The following is a 21,744-nucleotide window of genomic DNA, read 5'->3' as shown; positions in this document are numbered from 1 at the left end:
CCAGCACAAGGAATGGAGACTGCTGGTGTGGAAATCTTTGTGCTGGTTGGGGGGGGGGGGGAACCCACATTATAAACAGCTGCATGTTATGACAACTGCATAGAGAATATACCATATACAGGATATTTCTAACAGCTTCTGCACTATAAAGATAACACATAGACAGGCTTCTCAGCTGACCTATGACAGAACACACACACACACACACACACACACACACACACACACACACTTCCTTTTCCTCATCAGCTCTCTCTGCCCAAGGCCTAATTCTACACATTAATTTTTAAATGTCATCATTATTTTCATGTGGTGAACGTTCCTTCAGAATTTACAGCCACAAGGTATTTATTACATTCTGCAGAAGCTAAACTTTCCAGTGAGCTTCCACTGTATGGTGAATATTAAAGGAAAATGCTCGCAGCTTGAAAATTGTGAGGAAATGTTATCTCTTGGTGGTGTTGCGATGTAAAAAATGATGGCAGAATCTGTTCTACAGAAGCTTCGTTCATACTTTGCTGTTTACATGTAGACTCAATGTGTGGGAAGGAGAATGGGGCTACACCTGACAGTTCCAGCATCACATGTCCCAGCCCCCTAGCTCTGACATCCACACACTCCATGGAACTTCAGTAAAGTGGAGCCACCCCACATACAGGTACATATGCATAAGCTCCTCTCTACATATAATCTGTTGAATACATGGACATCAAGAGGCTGAACTAGCAGACACTCAACTCTCCCCTCCACGTATTGGTACCTGCCCCATTATGCTTCAGGAGTGGAGGCAGCTGATTCAGACCCACTATCTCCTATAGATTCAATGAATGAAAGGTTAAATTGTCTAGAAGATCTTTGGCCTTGAAGGTCAGAATATATCTCCTCACCTTCCAGCAGTTTCCATCTGCCTTCCTAGTTTTCCCAATGTGTGTGGGGAAACCAACTTTGTAGGAAATGGCAAATTTTATCCTCCTTTTTACATTCAGTAGTAATGGTTACACACACCAAGCTGCCTAATCCAGGACTCCACTAGAAAATCTCTAATCATGAACGATGAAAAAAGGTATTATTGTGTTTGGAGAAACCAATGCAATGCATTTACAGGATTTTGCAGCTGTGGAAAAGAAGGGGATACTCCTAAGGAATGCCCAATAAACAGATTCCTTAAGAAGGGCTGGAAACCGTGAACCACTAGCTCCTTCCAACTGGTGAAACATTCAACCTGAATGTTAGCTTAGATCTTACAAGAATGTACATCAAAATGCAAATGTACTGCTGTAATAACACAGGCAACAGTAGCAGATGCTCAGACTAATAAAATCATTGTTTGTTACACATTAAAGATGGATTATTTGTTGTCTGGGACAAAACGGAATGCACTACATGACAGTTGTCCTCAATAAAACTATTTCTACTTCCATATGCATACCAGGAGTCAGACATTCTATCCAGAATTCATTGCATTTGTTTCCATATGTAAATGTTGAAACAAACAGAAGCATTTATTTCAGTCTATGCAAAACGAATTTCTGTGTGGGACATCTGGAGACCAGACCCTCAATGGCTTCTTTAGCCGCACAGGCACAGACTGAAACTACACCCTGCACCAGCCAAGTGGGATGCAGCCAACCAGCTCTTGCCTACCTGCCACATATTTTCCCTTGGATAAGGCTTTATGTGCTCTACAATTCCATGAAAACTCTCCACAAATACTGAATTCAGTATGGGTGTAGAATTACCCTATGAATCTAAGCCTATCTTGAAAAGAAAAGGTATTTCGAGCCCTTATGACTAGTGCCAGAAGAGGGGCAGAGTGGGCTGCTAGAGCATTTCACTGCTCTTTCGGCAGCCCACTGTACTCCCAAGAGGGAAGGTGACTGCTTTGCCTCCTTCCAGTTCAGCTTTGAAGCCAAGTGGGCTGTCAAGAGATATGAAACACTCAGCCCTTCCTCTAGCAGCTCACTGTATTTCTATGCTGGACATAGGAAGACCTTTCCTCCAGACTGGCTGCCAGTGAAGGCAAAGAGCACATCATCCCTTCTCCAGCAGCCCATACTTGGGGCTCAGGGGTTGAAGCCCCAGCCTTCACTTCCAGCATAGAAACCAAGCAGGCAGGTATCTCCCTGTTTCTACACTGGAAGCACTGGAGGTGAACTTCCTTCCTGTACATCTAACACAGAAACACACCAGGCTGGTGGCAAAGGGATACAGCAACCCATGTTTCTGCGACCAGCAGTAATCAAGACTCAGAATCAGAGGCTGTGGTCTCCTGATTAAGAAGCCAGACAAAGTTCAGGTTTCTGAGCCAGCTGCTGGGCATTAGGAGACCATTCTGCCTGAGCCTGACAGACAGGAGCAACCAGAAGAAACTCCCATACCACAACAGCAAATATGGCCAAAGCCAAGACCCTCACAAGCATCTTTTCCTGAGTCCAAGGACCCAATACTTCCTACAATACCTCTCCTGTCTAGCGGTGCAGAAAGTACCCCAGGCTATGGAATTGAGGAGTGCCCATCTTCAGGTCAGAGGTTTGTCCTTAAATTCTCTACAACAGGGAAGAGCCTAGGAAAGGTACTCTAGAAGCTGAAGCTTGAAAAGGCTGTCTGCTCTCAACCTCTGTTGGAGTAAGTAGCTCACTCAGAGCTATCCGTGGTCCTGACCTGCCTTGCCCCAAGGGATCTGGTATCAGACCAGAACATGACAGACATACAGCCTGATTTCTATGCTGGAAACATAGGCCAGGGCTTCGCCTACTGGATGTCTAGCATAGAAATCTATCAGGTTGGCAAGAGAGACACAGATCACTTCATCCCTCTACTGCCAGTTCACTGCACTTCTGTGTGAGATGCACAGGAGGCTCTTCCTACATGCTCAGCATAGAAATGGAGCAGGCTGGAAAAAGAGGCAGGCAGTGACCATTCCTGGCCCACGAAAATGTTTTCTGTGTCTGCAATCTACTCATAAGAGAAGCTGGAAAAGAAAGGAGAGGGTGCTCTATCCATACTTCAACAGCAACTCTTATGAGTAAAAAGCAGGCAGGTAATTTTGGAGGCTAATTTATAAGGCTGCCTTAATGAATTTAAAGTGGGTAGGCTAAAATTTCTAAATTCAAGAGCTGCATGCAAAAAACAAAACAAAAAACCAACAACAAAAAAACCACCACACAAACAAATTCAGGCGGCAGCACTGAGGCCACCACAGAAATGGTCCTGCTTCTTGCAGAGGCTGATCTGGCAAAGATCATCTTGATCATGCAAGATGGAATTCAGAGCAAGTTGCCACTTGCAGATCTTAACTGACAACATAGGATCATACACAAAGCTGTTCTACCCTGAATTCCCATGCTTATATGAAATGATTGCAGGCTAAAATTAATTGATATTAATAAGGAACCTTAATCTGAACATGATAAAGCTACTAAGCCCTGCAAGGGGGGGGGGGGGATACACTGCACTGTGTAAACAAACAAAACAGCCGGGTGGAGAATATAAGCTATTTCAGTTTTATTTGCTCTGTCAATTACTTCCCCTTATTTTATGCATAGATTTAATTCATATAATGAAACCAAAATATGTTCCCTTACCATGCAGGTATGACACAGGGGATTTCCTGACAACACACACATGTATGGGGCTGTGCCTCAAGCCATTAGTAGGCCACACAATGGTAGACCTTGCAAGGTCCGTGATGGCTTTATTTATTTATAGAGTTGTATCCAGCCTTTCAATCAAATTATCCTCAAAGGGGCTTACAATGGATCGATAACACACACATATACTGTACATGAAGAAGCCCTCACAATCTCGCAGGTGATGTTTCCCTTCAGTTTTGTAGTCATGGGGCAAACTGGCAGTTAATCAGAAGGGGGAAGCAAGCTCCTTGCCTTTGCTCCTTCCCTGGACAATAATTGGGGATAGATGGGCTAGTTTCCTTCTTGCTGCGATATTTTTTGCCATGATGGAAGCCACTGCTTAAGGAAAGAGATTACACTGCACACATGGTTACTTACGTTTGGTGCACCTCTGAGAGCCAGGAGCTTTGCTCCAGCCGTGACAGCACTGCCCTCCACAGACATTCACCCTGCAGCAACAGGAAAAAAAGGAAACAATTCACCACAGCCCCTCTTATAACCTCATCAACGGCCAGGTGCAGCACTCTCTAAATCCAGCTACAAATCAATTGCACACTTCTCCCCCTCCCTTCCCGCCCCCATTAGGGAATGAGGCCCTTGCGAAAGAATTGCTCCTCACCTCAATGCAGGGGTGAGATGGGAAAGAGCTGAAAAGGAGAGAAAACTAACATGCTAAAGGAGGAAAGACTCAGCAGACACCAGCTCACTGTAATGAATGCTAGGAGTTGGCAAGGAACAGTAAAGTTTAAAGCCTGAGGGAGGGCAATTATAAATGTTCTAAATAAGAATAAGACACTCATTGTTCTTTAGCACTCCAGCCTCAAGCTCCTAACAAATGAAAATAGGCCTCCCCTGGCTTGTTGTGCTTCCTAACAGGGAGTGGAGAGCTTTCTTTATCTGTAGTTACCTCACTTTCATTACATGTGACCTCAAGGCACATCCCTCTTGGCTGCATAAGCATGAGAAAGCGTGCAGACGTCCAAATGTCTCTGTTGTTTACATTCTCATCACCTTCCCAAAGATTAGGCCCTGAAGCCAGCCATAATCAGTGAAGAGCCACAGCAGGATATCCAAGGAGAAAGGGAAAGCAAGCCCTAAAGACTTAGCACCAAGACAGCTGAAAGGATCAAGGTCAGATTCAGCCCTTTCCAGGCTTAAACAGGCCATATTAGGAGACAGGTTTTGAGGTACCATAAAAGAGTAGCCAGTCGTCAACATGCAACGGGCACCCATTTGGATTTTCTGCACGTGTCGACAAAATTCATTGGGCCATCTCTGTGAAGGGTGCCATCCACATAAGCCATCTTGCTCAGTGGCTGTCAAACCTTAGTACCTAACAATCTCCCTCGTGGAGTTTTTGTCTGATGTCTTACCCCAATAGCTTTTCTGCAACCTTGTCCATTTTCTAGGATCCCTCTCTTGTGAACACATGAAAAGGTGAGACATACTTAACAATCTATTGCTGTGAATATGATCTATGTGACAAAGTGAAGCCATTAAACGACAAGGCCCAACAGGGTAGAATACTGAATAGCTACTGCAGAAGGAAAATGGCAGAAACAATTTCAATAACCAGGCCTTATGGAACATGTAAAGTTGTAATAAAAAGGCTGCCTTTAGGCATGGCAGCGCCATACCTGCGATAAGCATTCATGTATCAAGTATTAGTGATAAGAAATTGCAGGGCAGACATTAAGAGTTCCACAAATGTTTGGGTCTAGAGCCATTTAATCAGCTAAATGGATCAATTTTTTAAAAAAAATTAAACTGTCTAAAAAGCATCTAGGAATAATCAAGCAGCAAAATTTTAAAATAAAAGCCCACTATTTTTAATAATGTACAAGAAATTTATTTTTAATAGTGTACAAGACAGGTGCTATCCTAGAAGAGTTATTCTCCTTTCTCACCCACACAGAAGAGAATGCCTCTTCTAAATGCGACCTGATGTAATCCATTAGCAACAACATGAAAAAGGAAGCTGCTCCAGAACTATTTATTCATATGCACACACAAAAATCACAATTAATTAAGATTTCTTTAATTGAATGACGGCTCAACTTTTACCATGTGTATGCACTATTGGGTAGGCAGCTGTTTCCTAATGATCAGTCAAATACTACAATGGTAATTTCAAGGATTCCATCATTCTTTTATGATACATAACTTCAGAAGATGCAAAAGCCTCTTTTCTACATTGACTCATAATTTGTATGATGCCTCCTCAGAAAGTGCCAAAGCCTTTCAGGGAGGGGTAAATTTACAAACAACTCCCCATTTGTGCAAGGGTTGTGTTCCAGGTCATTGTACATGTCAGTAGTCAAACATAAGCCAGTTCTGCTACTGCCCCCTTCCGGGGCCAGAAACAACACACGTGTTGGTGGTCATACGTCAATCGGACACATGCAAAATGGTCACCACCTGTGCCAACCCTCAGACAATATTCACAAACAACACTCTCTTAACTGAGAAGGAAAAGGGGGCTCAAATGAACGTTGTGTCCCAAACTTTCTCAAAGGTTCTTGAATATGTCATTGGAATTATAGGTAACTCAAAACTCCCTCAAATTGTGGAAAATCCTTCACTTAAAAAGGCGGCCACCACCATTTCAAAGTCTCAAACCTCACCTCAAGCCTTACGGTAGAGGGCAGAACCAGCTCCAAGTCTGGGCCCTGTTGGTCTAGCCTGCCACTAGTGGTGAGTAGCAGAAATTTCCCACCAGCCACCACTTTTATTTCCCACAATGGCACACTGCAACACTACAGCAGGGGCACTGAGGGAAACTAAAATGGCAGCTAGACCTGTTGCTGCAGGGAATGCTAGGCCAAAAAAAAAGTCTTTTTTTAATGGAGTCCCATGTGGTCAAGGCCAAGATCCATGGTGGGCCATATTTGAACCCTAACAGCTGTCCAAGAATGGCAACCTTGCAGCAGTAGGTAGGAATGCCTCTCCCCTCCAAAAAATAAAAAAAACACCACAAAGCCAAGCCAAGCAAGCGCCTCGTGTAATGCTCTCCATTGTCCTCACTTCCCAACCCAATACTCAGCCAGGTGTGAAGCAATAGAGCAAAGCCCAGCAGATGGATTCCTCCCCTCACAGCCCGGCCCATTTTTTCTCCACCCTGTGGTAGAGGCTCCAACCATAATAAATAAATATTGGGCTGACCCAACACCCTTAACTGACAGAGAAGGGGGGGGGCAAAGGCCGAAAGATAGTGGCCCTACTTCTTTTAGGAGAAGACAGTGAGAAGGGTTTGGGGGGGAGAGAGAAGAGAGGCATTGTGGGAAACACCGAGCATACATTTCATTAAACAAGCGTTCCCGCTTCTGCAGGCGCGCGCGATCAAAGCCCGTCCCACGGGGGGGGGGGAATCTCTCGCGCGGAGGAAGCGATGCAGCCCCACGGGAAAGGGGCAGCGTCGCCTTACCCCTGCAGCTGCTGCAGATGGGGCTTGGAGTGAACCTGCACGCTGGAGGTGCTGTTGCTCTGGCGCTGCTGGAGCTTGGAGCGCGCGACCAGCTTGCCCGCTTTGCTGAAAGTGGAAGAGGCGGCGGGCGCCGCCGGGACGCTGCTGCTGCTCGGCTTGTGCTGGAGTTGCACGGTGGGGCCCAAGCGGAGCTGCACGCTGGGGCCGCTGGCTTTGCTCATCCGGCGAGTCCGCTCCAAGGTGCTGCTGCTGCTGCTGCTACTCCGCCGCGTGCTGCTGTAACGCGTGTTCAGCACCTCCACACTGAACGCGCGCTGGTGCTGCTGCTGCCCGCCGCTCTGCCGGCGGCTGCCCGACGTGCCCGGCAGCACATAGGTGATCGTCCTCCGCTTCGCCTTCTCGGAAGCGTCGAGGGCCGGGGACAAAAAGACACAGGCGCACAGCAGAAAACCCCACCTGATCCAAGCCATTTCTAAGAAACTCCCCGCAGCCACGAGAACTCCGCAAACCCTCGTTGCAGACAAAAGAAACGCACAAAGTTCCTGGTTTTGCAAAGGAGGTGGGGGAAAAAAAAGATTGTCTGCAATTCCGTCGCTCCTGGAGTGTGGCTCCTTCTTCCCTTTTATCCTGAAAAGAAAACAAAAAAGGGGGGGGGGCGGAAAGAGCTTTAGCTCCTCTCTCGCATCAGCCGCCGTCCAGGGCTCTCTTTCACCATGTGAGCAACTCCAGGGGGAAAAGTTGTTGCACGGAGTAAAAAAACATTGTTAAGGGAGAGGAAGCTCGGTGGGGTGTGGGGAGACCTCGGCTCCAGGCAGGAGGAGGAGCGGCGGCAGAAGGGTGTTTTCTGGTGGGGTTTTCTCTCTCTCTCTTTCCCCCTCTCCTCTCCAAAGAAAAGCTATTTCGGCTGCCGGAGTTTGCTAGTGGTCTAAACGCATGGCTAAGAAATAAGCTTTAAAGCAGTTCAGGCTGAGGAAGGAGGGGGGAAGAGTCTTTTTAAAAAGTTTCTACGGGTGTGCGGCTCCCCTTGAGTGTCAGATCTGCGCAGCCAATCTCAGGCAGGCATGACGTCAGGCAGCCGGTCCTAATTGGGAAAACTATAAAATGGGGCTGGGAGCTCACAGGCACGATCCAGTTTCAAAAACAGAGTTGCTGTAGACCTGAGAAGGCTCCTGGATCTGCGACCTCAGACAAAAGCTCAGTGATGTGCTATTGACGGATCCTTTCGTTCTTTGCATTTTGTAAGTGTGGGGCGGCTGGAAGTTAAAAGAGTGATCTTCACTCAGAATACAATGGTGGAAAGCGTGTGCACAATGCCTAAACACCAAGGCAGACAACGTTGAAACGTATCACAACACCAGGGGTTGTACTATCTACCCATACTAAATTCTCATAATCTTTCCTTTTGTAACTTGCTTTCAAGAAGAAAAATTAAATACAAAACACCAATGCCAGGCTAGTGCTTGATAACTTACGTTTGCAAAGTCACTAACTGCCATTAAGCTGTGATTTGAAAGGGTCTAAGCATTACAAAGTACAAAGGCATATAATATTGGTCATCAGTGTATCAAAAGCATGGCAAAACATCCATTACCTGAACTCCTAAAACTCTTTATGTGCTATTATATACCACACATCATTGAAAAAGCACATGCCATTACATTTTGAGTGTGTATATGTCAGTAACAATACAGTGCAATTTAATGCTTATTTACTCTGAAGTCAGCTGTACAATGAATGCTCTGTGGTACTTACTCCCAGATAAATATGCATAGGATTTCAGCCTTTAACCCTGATCCAAGCAAACTTTGATATACTACCAAATTAAATCAATAGGCTTCATTCCTGAGTAAACATAAATAGGATCCCACTGCACATCTTGGTGAACCCAGTAGAATGTACAGCACAATCCTGCATGTGTTTATTTTGCTGAGTACAATGGTACTTATTCCCCTTCTGAGACTAATCCGCTTCACTGATGGCTCTAGTTTGCAAAAGGATATGCTGCAATACAGTGGTACCTCGGATTACATACGCTTCAGGTTACAGACTCCGCTAACCCAGAAATAGTACCTCGGGTTAAGTACTTTGCTTCAGGATGAGAACAGAAATCATGCTCTGGCGATGCGGCAGCAGCAGGAGGCCCCATTAGCTAAAGTGGTGCTTCAGGTTAAGAACAGTTTCAGGTTAAGAACAGACCTCCGGAACGAATTAAGTAATTAACCCGAGGTGTCACTGTAAATCTGTTAGTCTTTAGGGCACCACAAGAGACTTCGCTGGAAGAGACTAACATGGCTACCCCCCATAAATTATTGGATTATAAATATGCTTAGGATTCCCCCCCCCCCCACTCTAAACTTTAGTCTAAAGCAAATATTTTTAGCAAGAGGAAACAGTATAAATCAATGATTTCATATCATGGAGCACTTGTCTCTCAGGTAAGGGTAGGGAACCTGTACCCCCCACCATGTTGTTTGCTAGACTACAACTTCCAACATCCCTGGCTGGGGCAGAGGCGTAGGAAGGTCAGGTGGTACCCAGTGCAGAAAATTTCTTGTCACCCCCCTTTTTTATTTTATTTGTTGCCTGCAAAAATGGTTTTACGTTATTTCATATTTTCTTACAAAGGAATGTGGATTCTGGGGCCCTGATAACAAGTAGGCGACTGTGGACAGATACTTAAATCTACAGGATGGATTGTGTTTTGGCTCCACTGAATTGAAATTTCAGCCTTCATGACATATGAAAACGGCCAAGTAAACAGTTATTTTTGTGGAGGAGGGTCAAGATATTAACTGATATGCATGAAATTTCAGATATAGCTATATAATCCCTGGTGTAGACCTTTGGAGCAGGCATTTTCAAAAATAAAGTTTTTTATGAACCGCCCTAGTAGGGCAGTAATTGTTCCTTGATAATTTGTCACCCCCCTCCATGATGGCACCCTGGGCGGACTGCCCCCCCTTCCTATGCTCCTAGCTAGGAGGATGATGGGAGTTGGAGTGCAGCAACATCAGGGGTGGGCATTGGCTCCTCAGGGGTAAGTACAAGGCCCTTATTTTCTTTTAATGCATGTCTCAGCTGAAAGAGTGTCAGTGGTCCTATGCCTCTTACCTCAACCCCATCTCTAACCACTGCAATCCAGGTAGCTGCCTAATTCCATTCCTTGCACCAGAAGTCACTGGAAAATTGAGAGAGTGGATCTCTTTTGTTTTGTCTGTTTGTATTGGTTCTTTCCTCCTATCTATCTAAAAATAATTCATATTTTCAGAATGTGTACTGTCAGCTTAAACTATGATGAGTCTGAATGTATTTGTTTTCCTCAGTACAGGACAAAACTTTTGAATCCTTTATCAAAACTCTTTCTGCTTAGTTTTCTTCTAGGCAGGATAAAAACAACAACACGCATTCAACCCTGTCCCATCTTGGGTATATGCCCAAAGCATGTTATACTACATTTTACTTCTATGCTTTCCTTCAGCCAAAATAGACCCCAAGGCAACTCACAAAGGATAATGCAAAAGGTAAGTCAAGCAACAGCAACAACAAAAATAAAACACACATTTTAAAATAGATATATATAAACATTAAAAACAACAACTGGTAAAGGGGCAAAGGATGTCAGAACAGGAGCAGTTCCTTCTTAGAAGCAGGGGCAGGTGTGGTGGTGGTGGTGGAAAAGCTTGCCTCTTGATTGTCCAGCACAGTATTTCCTCTTTTGCATGTCTGTTGAGTGGGAAAGCATTATGAAATAAGTAATTATTTTGATACAGTTACTAGAAAATACCTGGCCTAAATTGGCTTTAACTGTATACACTATACACACAGACTTTTCCAGAACATATGCTGTGTTAAACAAACAGCAGTGGAATTAGCAGTTGCAGATAGATGTGATCCCACAACCTCTGTACAAATAGCTTCTTTACATTCTACTGGTCTCTTCATTTCTAGGGACCCCCCAGAGGGAAGTAATGACAATTAAGGTGGGACTTGAACAGGAGGTGCACAGGGCAGGAGAACCTGTGATCCTCCAGATGTTGTTGCACTCCAACTCACATCAGCCCCAGTTAGCATATAGCCAACGGTCAGGATCGCTGAGAGTTGTAGTCCAACATCTGGAGAACTGCAGGTTCCCCATCCCCATTACAGCACAGCAATTCTATGATTCTAACAGCTCAAAACCAAGTTTTGTTGCATTGAAGATATACCCTTGGGAGGATAGAACCAGAGTTTATATAATACCATTTATAATAATGGTATTCTAGATCTATAGAATATAATATCAGAGTTTCTAGAACTATGATGTTATGCTGCCCTTGCAAATACTTTAAGATGCATATTTAAAGCCCTCCAGGCTTAAAATCAGTCCAGATAAATAGTTATGTGCATTTTAAACCTTAGCTTTCATCAACAGCTTGTATATGTGCATATCAAATAAGTTTCTGGCCCTGGGACATGGTTCAAAACCCTTCTTGACACGAATGAGTCATTATTGCACTGGGTTTTCCTTTGTCCAACTTCCCATAGGCTAAATATGTGACCATGATGATTCCAGAGCTAAGGACAGCGTAAAAGTCTGTCTTCTCAGTTCTGGCATATGTCCATACTGTGATTAATTGCCTGTTGTCATTGTTATCTAGGCTAATTATTATACATTTTTGTCCATAGTAAGCTTGTATGGTAATGAGATGCAACTGTATGTCTGTTCAACCTTCTACTGCATTAGTTTATAGCAGAATTCCAGTGACAATAAGGAATTTAACTATCCTTCAACATTTGAAAGCAGCACATAAGCATGTTTGGGATTATTCCTCTGCTGTTCTGAACATTTTCAGAATGAGGTCACATCCTATGCAGCAGAGTTTATTGTATGAAAGATAACAACTGTATCTTTCAAAGAAGAAACCAGTTGTTTCTAAATAAATGCTATTATATGTTGCAACAATAGAATGTTGCCAGTTATTTGATTAGCAAGCAATGTAGAAGCTTACAGTGGTACCTTGGGTTACAGACGCTTCAGGTTACAGACTCCGCTAACCCACAAATAGTACTTCGGATTAAGAACTTTGCTTCAGGATGAGAACAGAAATCGTGCTCTGGTGGCGCGGAGGCAGCGGGAGGCCCCATTAGCTAAAGTGGTACCTCAGGTTAAGAACAGTTTCAGGTTAAGAATGGACCTCCAGAACGAATTAAGTTCTTAACCCGACGTACCACTATGTTTGCTTTATGTGATAGAGACCTTGACAGAGCATTTGGCTTGCTAGAAGCTGTGGTTTATTGGTTTGTTTGTTTTTAACAATACTCTAAGGTCCAGTACAGCCCTATATTTGGAGCTGCCATGCTGGCCTAACCTCCTCTTTCCACAGCCTGTCTAAATGGGCCAAATTGATCTACACACATAATTCTACCGCCACTGTTGGAGGTACTATATTTCTGAATACCAGATGCTGGGAATTGCAGATAGGGATAGTGTTGTTGCCCCAGTTCCTCTTTGTGGGCCTCCCATAAGCATCTGGTTTGCTGCTGTGAGAACAGAATGCTGGACTAGGCGGGCCTTAGGCCTGACCAAACAGGGTTTCACTTATGTTTGGTCTTATGCATGTAGGACAAAACCACTTGGTCAGTTCAACAGAAAAAGCTCTGGGAATTAATTACACGATTTTGGCTCCAGTGACTGGGCCATGCCTTTGTGGATGGCAGAGGCAGGCCAGCACACCAGGTGCACCTACTGGGTCTGTTCAGATGTCTGAAGTATCAGCTGAACTGGCCTCAGAGCATACAAATATTAAAGGGATATCACTCTAAAAGCAATCACAAAGTACATTATCAGTATCATTGTTTCCTTCCATTATGTGCAATGGTTCATAACTTTCAGAGCAAATAAGATTTGGACACTAGACATCAGTGGGCAAAAACATATCTTGTGGTTATCTTGGACTGAGATATTATTTGTTTAATATCATCAACTACAGTGACAGAATTATTAATTGCAACCAACAAGAATTAGAAAATAAGGTTATAAGGCATTGCCAGCTAAACCTTACAGCATCTGATGTCTTGGTGGTATAGATTTGATCCTGACATTCTTCCATGATATTTTAATTACAGGAGAGTGAAATATGCACAAATATGGTTACAGAGCTAGTGCTGTTTTGTACAGTGGAGGGATTAACAATAACTTTGTACTATTGGTATTTTTGTTGACACAGAAGCTAATGATGACCAAGGTCTTGTGGTTTTCCCAGTTGGATACATTGCATGAAAGTGGAAGCCTCAGAACGACATGAGCACATAAAGAGTTTCAGCAAACCAATTAGGTTACAGCTAAACTGCTCAAAAGCTGAATGCTGGAAAAGGAAAAGATGGTGACAGCTTGGAGTGGCTGTCACATTCCCCCTTCACTGCTGCCATGATAGGTTGCCTTTAGGGATTATCTTGTTTGTTATTTAAGTTTTAAAAGAATTACAATTTCTTGGCCAACATCTAATACTTCCATCCATCATCAGTGATCACTGCCAGATCCAATGAAACTATTTGCTCCGGGCCAGCTGGATTTGACTTCCTTTTGAAATGCTGCCATATTGTCAGAGCAAAATAAGCATTTTGTGCATTTACATTGTACCTGAAACCGCACCAAAATCAGCATAAATGTTTTAAGTAAGAATAGATTAGCTGTGATCTGACTGAGCTGAAAATCCATATATTCAAATAGCCATGATTTTTATCTATTCAGATTCCCTGTTGAAATCGGAATTACCACCTGGTGGATGAAGGATCCATGCATTAAAATATTGAGTGAGTGTGTCTATGTCTCATTTGCATGTATGTATGTATGCTCTGCAGAGTCCTGTGGTCTTTTATGCTACGTAAGTGGGCAGTGCTATAGAGGATTAAAATATTGATACAGTGGTACCTCAGGTTAAGTACTTAATTCGTTCCGGAGGTCCGTTTTTAACCTGAAACTGCTCTTAACCTGAAGCACCACTTTAGCTAATGGGGCCTCCAGCTGCTGCTGCGCCACCAGAGCACGATTTCTGTTCTCATCCTGAAGCAAAGTTCTTAACCCGAGGTACTATTTCTGGGTTAGCGGAGTCTGTAACCTGAAGCGTATGTAACCTGAGGTACCACTGTAATAGACATTTTCTTATTGTGAGGTTTAATGTCTAAGAGAATAAAATATGCTTTCTGCATTTCCATTTTACCCTGAACAGTATTCTCTAAATTAAATATCTGCAGCTGCCAGATATAGGTTTTTTAAAAAATCATCATAGTAATTTACTGTGGTTACCTAAGCCAACAGCAAACAGACCCAAACACTATGCCACTTGTGGTATGGGCATGCCCACAATGTCTTCCTGCACTCTCACATTCCTCCCACCACCAGCCAATGAGTCATTCCTCCCCCTGTGAATCCAAACCACCACAAGGAGAGACCACCTGTGGTGACCATGACCATGACCATCCATTGATTCATTCATGTCTCCCACTACAGTCTATCCCCCAAGATATTTGTGCTCTTTTCTGATTCATACATACAAAGCAGGATACCACAAAAGTCTCTCACTACATCTATTTCAGGAGGATAATTTAAGACAAATAACAGTATATGTGATACTTTCGCTGTTTCTGGAGCTTACATTCACACGTCTAGCCTTTTTAAAGCCATAAATTAGCAGAAACAGTACCTCCTAACCACAAATGTATTGTCATCTGTCCAAAAATGCAGTGTCTGTGGACCCATGACTAGCGGTTGGACCCATTTCTGACTTTCCTTTTATAACAGCATGCACATTAAGCCTTCTAAAAAGCATGAGAGTTAGCGTGTCGCTTTCAGCTACAAAAGATGCCAAGTAGAAATGCATATCACAGAGTGTCCGAAGCACAGCAGAGCAGGGCTTGAAGTGCTTGGGATATGCTACTGTCAGGCCACTGAGATGGGACAAAGAAAAGACTGTGCTCTGGGAAATGTGCAATAAAACAGAAAGTGTGTTGTTACTGCAGCTTTCCAAGAGGACTAGATTTGGTCTTCAAAGCAGATCAGTTATTTGTTTGCTAGTTTAAATAGTATTGCACTGCCTTTCTAGAAAATACCAAGGCAGTATATATACCATCCAACTATTTCAGACTCAAAACTGGGATGCGCATCTTCCGGGACGCGCACCCGGGGAAGTCACATGACCCACTCCTCACTCTCACTCCGATAAAGCACTTTTTTCAGGGCAATATCTTGTGTGGCGCTGGGGAAAGTACAGTATTACCTAGGGTTACAGACACTTCAGGTTACAGACTCAGCTAACCCAGAAATAGTACCTTGGGTTAGGAACTTTGCTTCAGGATGAGAACAGAAATCGTGTTCTGGCGGCGCAGTGGCAGCGGGAGGCCCCATTAGCTAAAGTGGTGCTTCAGGTTAAGAACAGTTTCAGCTTAAGAATGGACCTCCAGAACAAATTAAGTACTTAACCCGAGGTACCACTGTTTTTTGGTGGGAGAATGGGTGGGCCTTTGGGGCCATTGTCCTGACCTGGAGGGCTTTTCCTATGCCCTTAAGTTTGTCATGGCCTTTAGCTAGAACAATAATATTATGAACTTGAAATTTAGAGGCAATGCTTTCAAACATATTACTTTAACTTAAATAGCACACGGCACTAAAATTAATTTGCCCATTATTATCTGGGGCATGCAATTATACATGTCATTATTAATACTGACACGGCACCCAAAAGTACTATGTATCAACATGATCGTTATCTCACATACCCCTCGTTGTGTTCAGCTTCCAATTACTGGCAGTGATCACCGAAGACAACAAATGTTATCATTTGCCCCAAACCTGCCACACTCAGGCAGGTTTCACTCTCCTTTATGTAGGGCTTGTGGATTTATTTATTTACTTATTCCAGTTACTTATTAGTCACTTTTCAAGACCAATCCCTCACAAAGCAATCTATAGACAGAAATGAAAACAACAGAAGCACAGGCAGAGTATGAAGAACTGGGTGGATGCGGACAAATAGACCCTTGGGAGCTACTGAGCTAGATTGCCAAAATTCTCTTATTGTAAATAGTAAGATACATTTTTATGGCCTTCTAGAATGCCAGAACTGAAGGAGCCAAGTGAATGTCAACTACAAGAGAATTCCACAGGTGTAGGATCACCACAGAGAAGGCTGTATCTCAGGGAGTTGCCAGCCTAACTGATGTCACCCTGTGTGCACACAAACAGAACCTAAGATGGTGGGCAGAGTCATGCAGGTGCAACCAATGTGGCCCTGAACTGTTTTGGGCCTTAAGCATTGATGCCAGCAATTCTGACCATGAGAGCCAACCTAGATTTCTAGCTTGGCAGTTCCATGATTGGAGCTGCCAAGTTTTGTTTTTATTTTTCTAATAGCAGTCAGAGAGGCGTGGGGATTTGGAGTGGTGCACTGGCATAGGGGAGGGGAGAACTGTTTGTTTTCCATGCTGGTTCCCTCAATATTCAGTGTGAAAGCAGAAACGAAGTATTAATAATTACATTTATTAGTTACTTTATCTTGCTCAGGACAACCCAAAGCACCTTACAACCTCTACTGACCTACTAAGTGAATCCATTTTTTGCTATAAAACTACTTGGAGTATTATATTTTGTAGGAAAGTGGTGTATATATTTTCAAATAAAACTAACAAAACAAGCAAATTAGAAAGGAAGCTCCTAAATGTAAAACTGATCACTCTCCCACTTTCAAATCTGATCTTCCATTGTTGCCTTTGTCTTTTGTCAATTTCTGGATCTGAAGGTCAGTTTCTCTTCAGGCTAGGTTGCTAAAACAATTTTACTGGTAGTTGAAAAATCTGAGCTTGATAGATCAAAGTAAACTTATCCAGACAGCTTTTCTGTAACCTAGTTTCAATAAGCCTTACAAAACCTGAACTGCTTGTTTTCAGTGTAAGGTTTTGTTCTCTAAACATGAGATGGTTGTTAGCTCAGGTATTTCAAGTAGGTCTTGCAAGGCCTTTTAAGAACAAGATGAATGGGGGATGCCATAATCAAAATTAGTTTTGAATCAGAACATTAGGCTGAAATTCACTAACGACACCGAATCCTTGAGTTTGTGATTAGAAATATGATTGGAATGAATGCAAATAGTAAACTATATATTGGTTTTACTTTTTTATATAATGAGCCAGAGAGCAGTGATTGGGAGTAGGCTAGATACTATTTTGTGCATAAATCTGCATTCATTATATAAAAAATGCTATACAGAGCTACACAGGAGCCCGTACTAGGAAAGACAGTGAACTTATTTCTTTATCTAGTGGCTCTACCTGTCCCAACTGCTTTGTCCACTGTCCCACAAGCTCCAGTGGTTACCGGGTGTCACTGCACATTACCATCCAGAGGGGGGCCACTAAGCTCAGAATTATCTATCTGCACCACTGGTTTCAATAGAGAGGCATGCATGCACCACTACTAGCCCTCCTCTGGAATGGGTAGATCTAGTCAAGCCTTTTTCCAGCCTTGCAGTGCTGACTGAGGCTGATGGGAGTCATAATCCAAACCATCTGTTGAGCACCAGGCTACCTAAAGCTAGTCTCCAGCCTCTGTGAGCAAAGAGCATCTAAAGCCCTAGACTGAGGTTGGCTGTGACTCTTGGAGCACTAATAACCCTGGGAGATGACTTTTAGGACCTGGCTAACAATTATTTACATATTTATGGAATAAGAAGCTGCATGGGACAGATTTTTATGTGAAACACTGTAGCTTAGGTAGATGGCCCCCAGACTGGAGCTTTGACATTTATGGGGCACACTTGATTATTCATATGCTGAGCCCTATGCTGTGTCCGAAACCAAATTTCAATAGACTGTATAATCCCAGGGAAGCTCTTGGAATGTTTTCATAGTTTGATTTTCCAGGACATCTCAAAGAGTGTGAGTTGTGAAGTCTAGCCACTTGTGGCAGATGAATAATACCAAGCTGATCTTTAGTGGAGTGTGATAAGACAAAAAGTACCCTGAGGGATCTTGGTAGAGTTGCATTTTCATATTTCAGCTGCCTGGGTTGTGATTTTGAAGATTTGTATGGTTATATACTTGTGAGCGTTCTGGAGAAAGGTTCAGTAACTCGGTTGTTTATCTGCATCAGTTATAACAGTTTTATTGGGGTGCTGACAAAAGCATTCTCCCCACATCTGATTCCCATAAGACAGCATTACCCAGCAGCTAAATTTGATATAATGATATGCATTAAAAACAATACCTCATGTTAGCAGGCAGATGTATATAAAGCTTCTGCATGGTTATTTGTTGGTGCCTTAAAAGCATTTGCTCATTGATAAACCTGGGGCAAAAGTGTGACTTCAGTGTCCTGCCTAGTTACCTGCCCCCCCATTTTTGTATAATTATTAATAGCTAATTATACAAAAATGCTTGATTTGCATCATTTGTAATTTGGAGTGCAGAGCCCAGAGCTGGACATCTGGATAAAGTGCTATTTACATGGAATTTTACAGGCACTGAAAACTATAAAGGGGGGTTCAATGAATTTGGAAAAGATTTGGACAACTAAATTTGGATACTCAGGTTCCCATTATACTCACTAAAAAGCTGTTATACGAATACAATAGAATCTAAATTAGAAATCCTGTGGAGAGAGTTTCAAAGGAGTTCCTTGATTCAAATGTTCTAAAAAAAAAAACCACCACCCTACTGTGTAATGTGCAAAATAAGCATATGTTTTAAGTTCACATTTCAGTGTATGTCTGGCACTTAAAACCATGGGCAATTATATCTAAATATGAAGTGGGAGAACCTGAAGATAGGAAACTACTTGTTTAAATCCATGCATGCCCACAGTCTCATAGTTCAAAAGTGGTTGAATGTTGGCACTACTGTTAGGAATATAATCAAGGCTAAAAAACTTTGTCTACACCAAATATATACTAAACAATTGCTGTAATGTCTGGAACACAATACGTGCAGTCTCCTTTTTCTCTCCAAAACGTTTAACGAAGACCGGGCCAGATTTAGTGATACAGTTCTACGTGTATGTAAGTTTAAGAAAAATTGTTGAGTGTATTATGTCATTAGGTAATTGGTCCTAGCAGTGACAGAAAACAGTTTGCTTAAAAAAAGAAAAAGAAATGAAGCATAATTAACCCCTCCCTGTGATAATAGAAGACTAACCTCACCAAAATAAGACCAACAAGCAAGATCAAGAGGCCAATGTACACATGGCCATTTACACATTAGTAGCTTAAAACCCAGTGAAGTCATTTCCCCTGCTGTGTTTCAAGCCACATTTTTATGTTGCTGTACACACCAGAGAAGGTTTGGGAAGTCATCACATGATGCGTATTACAGTCATACCTCATGTTACGTTTGTTTCATGTTACGTTTTTTTCAGGTTGAGTCCCACAGTGACCCGGAAGTACTGGAAAGGGTTGCTTCCGGGTTTCGCTGCTCGCACATGCACAGACACACAAAATGCTGTCACACGCATGCGCAGGTTGCGTTCTTTTCATGTTGCGAATGGGCCTCCGGAACGGATCCTGTTCGCAACCAGAGGTACCACTGTACCTGATTTTTCTCACCACGCCTGCAACTCCCCATAACTCCTGTTCAGTAAAAGGTATCTTCTGCACATCTGCTGGCATCTGTGCCTTCACAACAGCTGTCTCAAATGTACACACCTCAGAAGAGCCACAGCTTCCATTTTCAAATTGGATGGAAGCCCATTTGAGGGAAATTGCACCAAACACCAGTATTTCTCAAGAAACAACAGGATACATACATGGATTGTAGCTAATGTCGTGTGTAATTGGCTTAAAAAACCGACAGTGGGGGCATACTGGAGCTGGAGTAGACAGTAATGCGTACACAGCCTATGTCAGTGGCTGTGTCAATTCAAGGTACTTCCCTGGCAATTAAGGTATTCTAGCAAGGCTTATTCGCCATTCCTTCTCGGGTGACCAGGTATGCATTGCTTTAAAAAAGGGCAAAAGGGAGCACCAATTTGCATAATATTTGTATAGAATGCGTATGTATAAATGCAAATTTAAAACAACTATATATTCATATACCTCACTTTAAAGGAAAAAAGCCCAGTTGACTTGTGTACCTGCTCAGTCTGCTGCTGCTAACTGTAGAGAGGAGATGGCTGCTTTCCCTTTTTTATGGTTCCTTCTCTTTAATCCAGATTCGGAATCGACAGTCCCCAAAGAGAGGGCGCCTCAAATAGGCCTGTCCTTGGTAAAGTAGGACCCCTGGCCACTCTGATTCCTTCCTTCTCTGGAGAGCAGAGAAGGGGGGCTGTTTTGGCTTTGGATTGCCCTTCTGGAAGAAGTAGAACAATGTTCTCCCTTGCTGAGGGGTTGTTGGTTTTTTCATTTCCAGAAAGTAAGGTCTTTTTGTTCTAGTTAGGATTTGGAAGTGAAATTAATTATGTGGTTTTAATTTCAGCCATTTTATACTGATTTTTTCAGTTTAGTTTTGATTAGCTATGTTTTGGTAAGCTGCCTCAAGCAAACTAAAACACTCCCAATGTTGTAACTTTTCCTCATAGGGGAGTTGCCCAAAAACTTTGATCATTTTGGCTGCCCCTTTCTGCACACTGCATTCCAAGTGCAGTCGCACCATGGATATGCATAGAGGCATTATTCTATCAGCTGTTTCTCTCCATGCATACATGCCAAAAAGCAGCAGCTATCAGGTCTTGTACAATAACCTTCAACTGATAAAAGGCTCTGATCCTGACTGAGTGGTTCCTTGTGCTGGCCCTTCCTGTATGGTTCCTATGGGGCTTAGCTGGACTAAAACTTGCAAATTCCCTTAGTCGGAACCATAATTATATAAAGCAATATAGTAATTGCTCATATAGAGCTAAATGTGTATGTAATTTGTTCAACATAGACAATGTGAAACTCAAATCCAAAGGGCAAGGTTAGACCTTTCTGGCTTACAAACTTTGTGGTTGGCCCAGTCCTCTAATCCACAAAAGTGCTAGAGACCTCAGAGTTGCTTCTTTGCAAATAGCTTTAGTCCCAAAGTAACAAGACCTCATCAAACAGCAGAATTATCATTTGCAGCTTGAAGGGTGCTACTTTATGGGCCTCCAAACACATCTGTGAGAAAAAGATGTGGACTGATTTCCCATCCCCCTTGGTAATTAACCATGCCTATGCATAATTTAGTTTTAAGTTTTAAAACTTAGTTTTAAGGGATGCGGGTGGCGCTGTGGGTTAAACCACAGAGCCTAGGACTTGCCGATCAGAAGGTCGGCGGTTCGAATCCCCGTGACGGGGTGAGCTCCCATTGCTCGGTCCTTGCTCCTGCCAACCTAGCAGTTTGAAAGCACGTCAAAGTGCAAGTAGATAAATAGGTACCGCTTCGACGGGAAGGTAAACGGCATTTCCGTGCGCTGCTCTGGTTCTCCAGAAGCGGCTTAGTCATGCTGGCCACATGACCCAGAAGCTGTATACCGGCTCCCTCGGCCAGTAAAGCGAGATGAGCACCACAACCCCAGAGTCGGTCACAACTGGAACTAATGGTCAGGGGTCCTTTTATCCTTTACCTTTACCTATGTATAATTTGTTTACTTCATATAAGGTGATAAGAGCCCATAAATATTATTCAACTCTCCAGTAGAACAGGTTTTCTAGCCTTCTAGCTCTATGCTGAGTGACTTGGTCCTAACTAGGCTATATCAAGCCA

At 43.1% G+C, this 21,744-nt stretch overlaps 1 protein-coding gene and 1 long non-coding RNA gene across 11 annotated transcripts in view; both read right to left on the bottom strand.

Annotated features, from left to right (window-relative positions):
• Positions 1–8,421, bottom strand: part of LTBP1 (latent transforming growth factor beta binding protein 1) — a 189,412-nt gene extending 180,991 nt beyond the window's left edge. For 3 of the 10 annotated variants that reach the window (XM_080997610.1, XM_080997611.1, XM_080997612.1), the window contains exons 1-2: positions 7,057–8,418; positions 4,011–4,081 (exon numbers count right to left, since the gene is read on the bottom strand). In XM_080997610.1, coding sequence (XP_080853736.1) covers positions 4,011–4,081; positions 7,057–7,526 — 541 coding nt within the window. In that variant the 5' untranslated portion in view covers positions 7,527–8,418. Of the gene's footprint in view, positions 1–4,010; positions 4,082–6,256; positions 6,276–7,056 lie in introns of those variants that run through there. The other 7 variants (XM_080997613.1, XM_080997614.1, XM_080997615.1 and 4 more) reach the window with 5 other exon arrangements.
• Positions 8,422–10,412: 1,991 nt separating this feature from the next.
• LOC308472717 overlaps positions 10,413–21,744 on the bottom strand; it is a 32,499-nt gene continuing 21,167 nt past the window's right edge. The window contains exon 4 of the long non-coding RNA XR_013983665.1: positions 10,413–10,779. This is a non-coding gene — a long non-coding RNA (uncharacterized lncRNA). The remainder of the gene's footprint in view (positions 10,780–21,744) is intronic.

This window comes from Podarcis pityusensis, assembly GCF_964106645.2.
Source record: "Podarcis pityusensis genome assembly, chromosome: 3".
NCBI classification, from domain to species: domain Eukaryota; kingdom Metazoa; phylum Chordata; class Lepidosauria; order Squamata; family Lacertidae; genus Podarcis; species Podarcis pityusensis.
Note: the sequence above shows the minus strand (reverse complement) of the source record. Positions and strands in the feature narration are given on the sequence as shown.